We start from the raw sequence: 10,446 nt of genomic DNA on the forward strand, positions 1-10,446 counted from the left end.
GGCCAAGGACGTCCAGCTCCGGGAGCCCCCTCCCCCACCGCTCTCCCTCCAGCTGTGCCGGGGCCTCGCCAACGGAAAACGAAAACTCGGGCAGAGGAAACGGCGGTAGGCGCCCCGCCTGAAAATCCCGGACAAAAGACGCGGGCCTCCGCCCCCGCTGCGCAGCCGCCGGGGGGCCTGGCACCGCCACCCGGCTCGGTGCCCCCTGCCCGAGCGGCCCCGTGCCCGTCCCGCCCCCCTGCCCACGGTAGCTCCCGCTGGGGCCCGGCCTCGGCCCGCCACCAGCCGAAGTTCCCCGCAGCGGTGCCCGCGGTGCCCGCGCCGTGCGCCCCAGGCCGTGGCCGTCGAGCCAGGGCGCAGCGACCCCGGCCGGGTCGCCGGCTCCCAGGTAGCATCGGGCCCCGCCCCCTCCCTGGCCCAGGGCCCTCACCTGAGGGGGCCGGGGCTCCGGGCGGGGCGGGATCCCGACCAGGCAGAAAGCGACTCCATTCATCGGGCGGCAGTGGCAGCGGCGGATCTGCGGCCAGGGCACTGCTGGGGGCGCCGGCAGGGACCCGGGAGGGGCGGGGCCTGGGCGGGGCCGAGGGTGAAGTGCCCCCCCCGCCCCTTAGCTCCACCCCCACCCCCACGTTCCCGCGCGCTTCCGACAGGGCGCACGGGTGGCATCTTCCGAGGGCTGAAGACTGATGCGGGTTTGCGTTCGCAGCAGAGCTGGAGGTCAGAGCAGAGCCTGGGGGGAGCCACGGGCTCAGGGAGCCTCTTGGGCAGGTCCGGGAAAGAGGACAGGACCACTGCACCCAAAACTCGCACAGGAAGAGGGAGGGGAAAGAGAGGAAGGTAGAAGGAAGCAGAGACACAGCCAGACACAGCTGGGTGGAAGCAGACACCGGGAGACGAAGAAAGCGAGAGGGGGACAGAGAGAGAGGCAGAGCCAGGGTGTGGACCCCAGGAGAGGGAAAGAGAGAAAGGCTCTGGCCCCATCCCTCCGAGACTCAAGGGGACATCCGGGGCAGGTGGGGGCGTGTTGCCTGGAGTGGTCCCCAGCCTGGGTGGCAAGCCCCCTCCTAGGCAGGGTCCCCCAAGACAGGGGATCCAGGCTGAGCGAGAGTTGGCAGGTGCCCCAGCGCCCTGTCAGGCCGTGAGTAGACCTGCTCTGCAAGGTGTAGCTGGCTGGGGCACCCCTTCTCACAAACTTCCCACAGCACCCCTCCTGGCTTCACTCTGGGTGGGGACCAAAGAGACACCTGGGTGCTGGGCTGGCATAGCACCCCTCCAGCCCATCCCCTAACAAACCAGGGGGGACAGTCCTGCTGCGAAGTTCCTGCTGCTATCTAACTCTCATTATTCCTACTTCTTATTTCTTCTATTAAAATTTTTTTGAGAGGGGTCGACACTGTGGCATAGTGGTTAAAACTGCCGTCTGGGATGTCAGCATCTCTTATGGGCACTGGTTCAAGTCCTGGCCACTCTAGTTCAGATCCAGCTCTCTGCTATGGCCTGGGGAAAGCAGCAGAAGATGGCCCAAGTGCTTGGGCCCCTGTCACCTCTGTGGGAGACCTGGAAAAAGCTCCTGGCTTCAACTTGGCCCAGCCCTGGCCATTTCAGCCATCTGGGGAGTGAACCAGTGGATGGAAGATCTCTCTCTCTCTCTCTCGCTCTCTCTCTCTGTAATTCTTTTTTTTTTTTTTTTTTTTTTTTTTTTTTTTTTTTTTTTTGACAGGCAGAGTGGACAGTGAGAGAGAGAGACAGAGAGAAAGGTCTTCCTTTTTGCCGTTGGTTCACCCTCTAATGGCCGCCGCGTCCGGTGCGCTGTGGCCGGCGCACTGCGCTGATCCGATGGCAGGAGCCAGGAGCCAGGTGCTTTTCCTGGTCTCCCATGGGGTGCAGGGCCCAAGCACCTGGGCCATCCTCCACTGCACTCCCTGGCCACAGCAGAGGGCTGGCCTGGAAGAGGGGCAACCGGGACAGAATCTGGCGCCCCAACTGGGACTAGAACCCGGTGTGCCGGTGCCGCTAGGCGGAGGATTAGCCTAGTGAGCCGCGGCGCCGGCCTCTCTCTCTCTAATTCTGCCTTTCAAATAAATAAATAAACCTTTAATTTTTTTTTTTTTTAATTTGAGAGAGAACTCCCAACACTGGTTCACTCTCCAAATCCCCACAACAGCCAGGACTGGGCCAAACTGAAGCCAGGAGCCAGGCACCCAATCCGTGGCAGGAACCCAATTTCCTGAGCCAGCGTCGCTGCCTTAGCAGGAAGAGGGAGCAGGGGCTGGGGCTGGGGAGGGAACGCAGGCGCTGTGATGTGTAGGGGCGTCCTGACTGCTCCGCTAAGGCCTGCTCTCTTGCTAGCATCCTTGACCCCTCTCTCATGCCTTCCCGCTGTTTTCTAGACTCCTGTATTCTCCCTGGACTCTGAAAACAAGAACAAAAGGCAGGCAGAGGCTGCAGACAGCAACGGCACCAAATTAGGGAGGAAGACGGAGGCCAGATGCCTGCTGGAGTCGCCCGGCCCGGGCCTCTGCTTCACCACCAGCCAGGCCTCCCACCCGTCACCTCGATGCCAGTCAGGAGCTCGGGCCCCAGAAGGGGTGGCAGGACCCAGACCCCAGCAGAGCTGAGGAAGGAGACCCTGGCTCGCTGCTTTATTTCTGCCCCGCCCCAGCCCTGCAGTCAACAGAAAGACTCTTTGAGAACGCTGGTGGGGCGCTAATGACCCCTCTTCCTTCCGCACCCCTTTTCATCAAGGTCAAGTGGAGCTGGACTAGCCCCCTGCTGTAGGGCCCTTCCTGCTACCCAGCGGTCACCCGCCCTCTGCCCAGGTCTTCCCGCTCCTGCTCCCTGTGCTTGCCTTTCTGCCCCGCGGCTCCAGTGGCCCCGATCGAGGCCGCTCTGGCCCGGGGGTCCTGCCAGAGCCAAGGGTGGTCTCTGGGAGAAGGACAGTGGGCAAGCGAGGAGGGTGGTGCCGCTGGGGTGGCCCTGGCTCACTTTTTCCAGGGCCTGAGGCCCTCGGACTCCACAGGAGGCGGCAAGAGAGGAAATGAGCTCAGGCTGACCGGCAGCGGCAGCCCTCGGAGGCGGGCAGCACACACCTCCCCCACCCGCTCCCACTTCCCAGAAAGGGAGCGCTCCCCACCCCGCTGCCCTCCCACCTCTTCCTGCACCTGACCTGCAACCTCTCCGTGCAGCCCCGCCCTCCCCATCCCAGAGGGTACAACTGGGGGGAGCGGGGAGGCTGCTCCTGGGGACACGGTGACAAGGCCCAGGCCCTCGCAATGGGGGACCTGGCCTCCCGCAGTGGCCACTCTACAGTGGGGTCCAGAAGAGGGGCAGCAGGAGGCTTCCAGCAGGCGGCCCCCTGAGCTCCTCAGGGCTGTGGGCTGCAGCGAGTGGGGGAAAGGCCCTCCAAGGAGAAAGCCCGGCCCGGACGCACGCAGGCAGGCAGGGAGGTGGGAGAGCATGCAGGGTACGCGGGCCGGAAGCGTGGAGGGATGAGACGGAAACACCCGTGCGGATATAGCTGTGGAGTAAGCGGCCTGCCTGGCCACGAGGCTGCAGCCTGGCTTAGATAGGTGACCACTGCCCACATGGTGGGGAAGAGAAGGAGGGCAGAATGGGGCTGGGGAGGTACCAGGGCAAGACGCCGTGGCAACCAACAGCAGAGGCTTCTGGGACTCGGCAACCTACTGGATGTAGGAGAGGCATAGAAGAATCTAGAGCAAATCCAAGGCGCAGACCATCGGGTAGACCAGTTGTCTAGGGTGCTCACGGGGCGAGGGCAGAGGCCATGCCCTGGGCTAAGTCTTTTGTGTGTATTATTCCACCCAAGCCTTGGAGGCCTCATGCCATAGCTGTTAGAGCTCTCATTTTAGGAATAAAGAAATTAAGAACTAGGCATCGCGCCCAAGGCCACACAGGACTCGAACCCAGGCACCTCAGCTCCAGAGTCCACACGCCTCCCACACAGGCTGAGTGCTGATGGGGCAGCGCCGGCCCCTCACAGCCCAGGTCCCTCGCCACAGCCAGGTGTCAGCTGACACTGGGCTTGGGAAGCCTGGTGTCCCCGAGCTGAGGGGTGCATCAGTCCAGGAGAGTAAAGGGTGAGGGGGACCACGCGTGGCAGTGCCTGGAGGGGCCAGGCAGAGCAGGAGGTGGCGAGGGCCATGCACGGCCGTGGGGGCAGCCACAGGGGGAGGTGGGAACCCGGCTACTGAGAGCCTTCACACCGACCACAGCACAGGTTCCCATTCGCGCGGGAGACTGGAGCAGGCAGTTTGCTTAAGGGCTGCATGGAGGGAGGGAGGGAGCCTCAGAAGCGGTGGTGAGCGGAAGCGAGTGGGGTGCCACAGGAAGACCCCGCCCTCACCAGGCTGGAGAGAGGTCTGGTGTGACCTTGGAGGGAGATCTCCAGGTCCCCAGGCCAGAGCCGCCCAGGGGCACGGCAGGCCTGGCCCAGAGGCACGGAAGGCGGAAGGGGGAGCTGGGGCTCAGGTTCCACCCTGCCCCCCGCCTCCTGCCCCCGCAGCTGGGTGACGTTGAGGACAGCCACACTCTCTGAGCCTTGGTAAGAGGCACCCTTCTCCGCCTGCCTCCCATGCGAGGCTCCCATTCAATGACGAGTGCACAGCACTCGGAGCTGAGAAGGAAACGTGACAACACAGGTGCCCGGCACTTACGATGGGGCCGTGTCCCAACGACCCCATCTCCTGCCAACAAAGTGCGCTTAGCGCCTCCGACCTGGCCACGGCCCTCCAGTGTGCCCACCTGAAGCCTCACCTGACACAGGTGCTGAACACCTGTTTACAGAAAGCACTGGTAACACTGCACACCATGGAGCCCCGGTGGCTTCCCCTCGGGATGCCGGGGCTGACGGAGTCACACTTGCACCCACTGCCCAGCAACAAAAGACAGGGCGGAAAAAGGTCCAAATTCAGAACTCAAAGCGCAGTTTCTACTGAATGGGTCATCCCTTTTGCACCATTGCAAAGTGGGAATCGTAAGTCGAGGGGGCTGCAGCGTGACACAGCAGGTTAAGCCACTGCTTGTATCGCCCGCGTCCTACGTGGGCATTCGAGTCCTGGCTGCTCCAGCCAGTCCAGCTTCCTGATACTGCGCCTGGGAAGGCAGCGGACGATGGCTCAAGTGCTTCGGTCCTACCACCTATGTGGGAGAGCCAGATGGTGCTCCTGGCTCGGGGCTTCGGCCTGGCCAGCCCTGGCTGTTGCAGCCATTTGAGGTATAAACCAGTAGATGGAAATCTTTCTGTCTCTCTGACATTTTTTAAGTATTAATGTAGCTTAAAACTTTTCTATTTTTAAAAAAAAGATTTATTTATTTGAGAGGTGGAGTTATATACAGAGAAAGGGAGAGACAGAGTGAGAGGTCTTCCGTCCGCTGGTTCACTCCTCTAATGGCCACAATGGCCAGAGCTGCTTCTTGGTCTCCCATGTGGGTGCAAGGTCTACTGCTTTTCTAGGCCAATTAGCAGGGAGCTGGATTGGAAGTGGAGCAGCCAGGACTCGAACTGGCACACATACGGGACGCCTGTGCCACAAGCGGAGGTTCAACCTACTGCACCTTTCAGATCAGTCAATCTTTTTTTTAAGTCATTGTAAATTGAACCATCATAAATCGGAGACCATAGGTAGTGTGTGAAAGGGGGGAATTACAGGGAACAGGAGCCAGAAACTCAGCCACAGCACAGGCCTTTCCACCAAAGGAGAAAGAGCACCCCCTGGTGGATGTGGAGAGGAGGTCAAGACCAGGGAGGAGCTGTTCCTGCACCTTTCCTCTGGTCCCCCAGCCTGTCCCAAAGGCAACACCGCCCTCCCAGTTTGCATCTCCAAAGCAGGCAAAGTCCAGTTCAATGAAGTCAAAAGCCTGAGCACCTACTACGTGCAAACTGCCATGTGGGGAGGGGTGGTGAGTCTGTGTGTCAGTGAACCAGGTGATGAGTCTGTCCTCTGCGAGCGCAGGGGCCAGCCCTGAGCGAGAGGGAGCCTCCAGGAGCAACAGGGGTGGGGGTGTGGCTGGGAGGCAGGCGACTTTTGGCTTAGACCTTGGGCAGAGACAGGAAGGGGATGGGACCCCCAGAGCAGACACCATGAGTATCATGAACGGTGCGGGGCCGGGCAAGGGTCCATCCTGATCCCTGCCGCCGCGTCCCTGAGGAGTCCATACGCTGACTCGGGGACAGAGGCCAAAGATCCCTGGAAACCTGCCCAACAGCTGGGCCCTCAGCCCAGCAACTTCTGAACAGCTGGCTGGGGTGGGAGGGAGAGGCTGGGGCTTCCGTACGCGGGCTGCAGGGCAGGCAAGCCACATCCAGCTAGGCCCCGTGTACAGGCAGGAGTAGGGAAGAGAGCCCCTGCTATTCTGAACGGCATGTCTGGGGTTACTTACGTCATGATGTGGGCAGAGGGGAGGTCGGGGGCAGGGTCTCAGCCCTGGAAGCCCTGGTGGTGTGGACTGTGTGTGTGAGTGCGTGTGGGAAGCTAAAGGATGACTCGGGAGGACCCAGACATCACCCAGCAGGGGCCTGGAGAGGGAAGGGATGAAAAAGCCTTGAGCAGCTCCTATGTGTTAAGCTCTTTAACATTATTTCTCTTAATCCCCATGACAACACTGCAGCGGGGGGGGGGGGGGGGAGCGGATATCGTTAGCTCCACTATGTAAATGAGGAGACAGACTCAGGCTAAGTAACTTATCCCAGGACTCCCCCGTGACTCAGGATTCAATCCCAAGTCTGACGCTTTCTCTGTAACAGCATGATCACCCCTGGGTGGGGCGGGGGCGGTCAGGCCAGGTGCTCTCTTCCAGCACCAGGATGCTGAATTCTCCGGTTCTCAGAAGGCTCCTACATGCTTCCTGCTTGCCCCTCCCCGGCCCCACACATCCCAGCACACAGTGGGCCTAGTCCACTCTCCTGTGAGAAGGGGAGGGGAGGGGGAGGGTGGGCGGGAGAGGTGGCTCCCGCCTCCCCCAGGGGCTCTGGAAATCCCCAGCAGCTGCTCTCCTCTGCTGTCTGGCCCTGAGCCATCCCTGGGGCAGGGCGGAATGAGGGGAGTCAGGGAGAAGGGAGGGAGGGGCAGGCCCTAGGAGGACGAGGCCCTCGGTCCTGGTGCCCAGCCTGCCCCACAGTTGCAGCCCCGGTGAGATTCCAGGCGTGCTCTCCTTCGAGGAAGCCCCACTTGGCAAAATCCACCCGCACCAAATGCACACGACACGGCGGGCCCTGCACTGTAAAAGGATTCTTTGCTTTACGAGGGGACTTAGCACACAGGAAACTTAAGATAGGAGCTTCCCCTGGTCCCATGAAATGGAGCTCTGGTTTCAGACACGCCCCCCCCCCATATGCACCATCTTTCTGGCACCTCCCAAAAGCTGGGGGCACCAGGAGGCCTCAGGACAACCCCACGATGGGGCGGGTCCCTCACGGTGCAGGGCACGGTGGAGCAGCTGTGCTTGGGCCCTTGGACACCTAGAAGGGCCCTGGAAAGCCAGCGCCCGGCAGAGCGGGATGCTGACGGAGCCAGGGTAGGACCCCAGGGCCCCGACTCCCCACGCTGTATCCTCCCGGGCCAGGGGATACGGAGCAGCCTGCTCTGTCGTCTGGGAAGGCAGAAGTGGCTGTGCCCCAGAACAGGTGCAGAAGCCGAGGAAGGCGGGGAGTGGGGCAGACAGCCGGGCCGCAGGCCAGGGAGGCGAGTACGGGCTCTCCAGGCAGCCAGCACTCGTGCCTTTTTTTTTTTTTTTTTTTTTTTTTTTTTTTTTAATGGAAGTGAAATTCACACACACACAAAAATGGTTTCCCAACGAGCAATTTGGTGGCATTTAAGTACTCGCCCAGCCCTTGCTTTTTGTCTGCTCGGGTCAGTAATAACAGCAGCAGATGATGAGGAGCCGAGTCCCCTTCCCCTGCCGATGCTCCCGGGAGCTGCCACTGGCCATTTAAATTAATGACCAAGATGCCAAACAGGCCTGGAGCCCAGCCCAGCCCACAACCTCACCCTAAACGTCACGGCCAGCCCAGGAAGATGCCCAGAGCCCCTCAGGCCTCCACAGGCCCCGCTCCAAGCCCCAGAGTTTAGGATGACCTCATCCGACTCTACCTCCCTCTGACCACTCCCACCGCAGGTAACTCCTGGGGCCCCTGGGCTCCAGTTCAGGGGCCTGAGGTCGGTCGGGAGGGGAGGGGTCTCAGAGTCCAGTTTAGGCAGAGCTAGGTGCAGGGAAGGAAAGGAGGGGGTATGGACCTGCGCATCATTTAAGGCCCCACCCAGCAACAGAAAATCCTGCCTCCCCCCTCCAGGCCCCGCCTCCCACCTGGAACCGCACCCCAAGAGGCAGGTGGGCAGGGAGCAAGGCAACCCCGGAGCCTCAGGAGCAGCCCCTTGCTGCTGCTGTCTCCCCTAGAGTAGGGGGCTGGAAGCCAGGCTAGAGCCCCTGAGGCCACTGAGAGGAACAGGCCGCCTGTCCCAGATTGGCTGAGCTCCTTTGCAAGGGGCCCTAGCTCTGACTGCCACAGGGACTGGGGCTTCACCCCTGCCTGCCCTGGGTGCATCCTGATGGGCCTGTGTGAAGAAGAGCAGCACACCGCCCCCCGCCCCCAAGCTGGGGCTGCATGCAGTTCTACATCTGGGGTGCACTGGAAGGGAGTCTCCCAGCCCACCCCATCTTTTCACTGCCACGAAATGGTGGCAGCAGCTGCTGCAGCTGCTGCGACTGGCAGAGGAGACAGCCTGGCTGGGGGAAGCCCCTTGGGGGTGGGGGCACGGTATCGTGAGGTCCCCGCAGGGGGGCCTGAGAGTCAACGGTAGTTAGAGACCTGGGAGCACCCTTTAGCGTCACCCCTTCATTCTGCAAAAGCCTGCAGCCCTCTATGGCCTAGGCTAGAGAGCAGGGACTGGGACCCTGCTGATCGAGGTGGGTGGGGTCTTCTGAACCCGGGCGCCCTCCTTCTGGAGAAGGGGTAGGGAGAAGCAGCCAAGTGCACCTCTGCTGCGCCTGTCTGGGTACCAGTGATGGGGAGGGCGCCCGGATGTTGTGTGTGTCCGCGCGTGGACACCAGCTCTGTTTCACATCAGCCCCATCCGCCCCCAGGGCCCTGGCTTCCCCAGCTCGGGCCCCCACCCCTCCCGCGTTGGCGGAGCCTCTCGGGGCGCCCATCCTCACCCGGTGCTAACGACCCCAGCCCTCGGCTCTCAGAAGCGCACCCAGGCCCAGTGCCCACTGACCTGCTCCATGCTGCGCCCGCTATGCCGTCCTCGCCGCGCCAACCCAGGGGGGCTCAGGGGGCGGCGGCCCCTCCATGCGCCCAGTCGGGGCAGCTGCACCGGCCACCGCGGAGCGCCGCGAGAGCCTGGAGTCGGCCGCGCAGCCCCGCCCCGCCCGCCGGCCCCGCCCCTCCGCCGCGCCCCCTCCCGCGCGCGTGCCCCGCCCGGCCCGGCTGGTGGGGGCACCGCGCACAGGCGAGCGCAGCACCCACTCTCCCTGGCGCAGCTACGCGTCCTCACTCTCAGTGCGCACACGCAAAATGCATGCACGATCCCACACCCAGGGGCTCATCCCTGCCCCGCCCCCTGTTCTGCCTGTCCTGGAGGGCACCGTTAGTGGAGAGCAGACCTCCAAGGCAAGCCTCCTCTTCCTTCCTAAGGGTTTTCACAGACAGAACGCCCCACCCCTCCTGTTATAAGAGTCAGGGATGGGCTTGTCCAAGGTCATTCAGTAGCTTGGTGATGGAGCGGACTCCATGGCCCTGGCCAACTGCCCCCTCCCCAGCTGAGGACCCCCATCAAGGCCCTGAGAGCCAGCCAGAGACACCTGCAGAGCCTGGGGCCCGGCAGACTTCATGCCACCCCCCTCCAGGTGACCACTGTGAGAAAAGGCAGCTGGCGGGCAGGGTCCAGTCTCCTCCCAGGTGTTCTGAGGCTCTTGACTGGAAATGCAGGTTCTTGAGGGTCACCCCCTGGGCCATGCTCCAGGCACGTGCGAAGCAGGAAGAGGGGGCTGACCTGTTTCCCCACTAGCAGAGAAGGGACATCTGGAACCCAGACACGACTCAGGATCATGACTCAGTGGCAGTGGGACCACCCACTGGTGTGAAGACCAAGGAAGGAGGTGGCAAAAAGCCCCCTTTCCCCAATGTGCCCGCCATCAAGGGGGGGAGCCCCCGCCTGCCCATCGCCCTTCTGTCCCGACTGGAGAGGCACTACGTGCACATGTGAGAGGCAGGTCTGTGGCCCAGGTTTGGGAGGGGGATCCCCCAGTGGGCAAGGGTGGGGATTAACCTGCCCTAAGGCGGGCAGGCGGGCAGGGGGCTGCTGCTCTTTCTCCCCAGATCAGTGCCCAGGCCAGCACGGAGGTGGTGTCACCACTTCCTCCTGAGCCCCAGCCTCTTATGCAGCAGAGGGTGAGGGAGAAGGGGGCAGGAAGCCGAGACGGGGAGAG

General features: G+C 62.4%; 1 protein-coding gene across 2 annotated transcripts in view; it reads right to left on the bottom strand.

Annotated features, from left to right (window-relative positions):
• ARHGAP23 (Rho GTPase activating protein 23) overlaps positions 1-9,376 on the bottom strand; it is an 80,406-nt gene extending 71,030 nt beyond the window's left edge. The window contains exon 1 of one of the 2 annotated variants that reach the window (XM_070060766.2): positions 9,234-9,376. In XM_070060766.2, the coding sequence (XP_069916867.2) occupies positions 9,234-9,242 (9 nt within the window). In that variant the 5' untranslated portion in view covers positions 9,243-9,376. Of the gene's footprint in view, positions 1-430; positions 580-9,233 lie in introns of those variants that run through there. The other variant, XM_051825628.3, reaches the window with a different exon arrangement.
• Positions 9,377-10,446: the final 1,070 nt, after the last annotated feature.

Source organism: Oryctolagus cuniculus, chromosome 17 (assembly GCF_051225735.1).
Source record: "Oryctolagus cuniculus isolate XC-2025 breed Fujian yellow rabbit chromosome 17, ASM5122573v1, whole genome shotgun sequence".
Classification (NCBI taxonomy): domain Eukaryota; kingdom Metazoa; phylum Chordata; class Mammalia; order Lagomorpha; family Leporidae; genus Oryctolagus; species Oryctolagus cuniculus.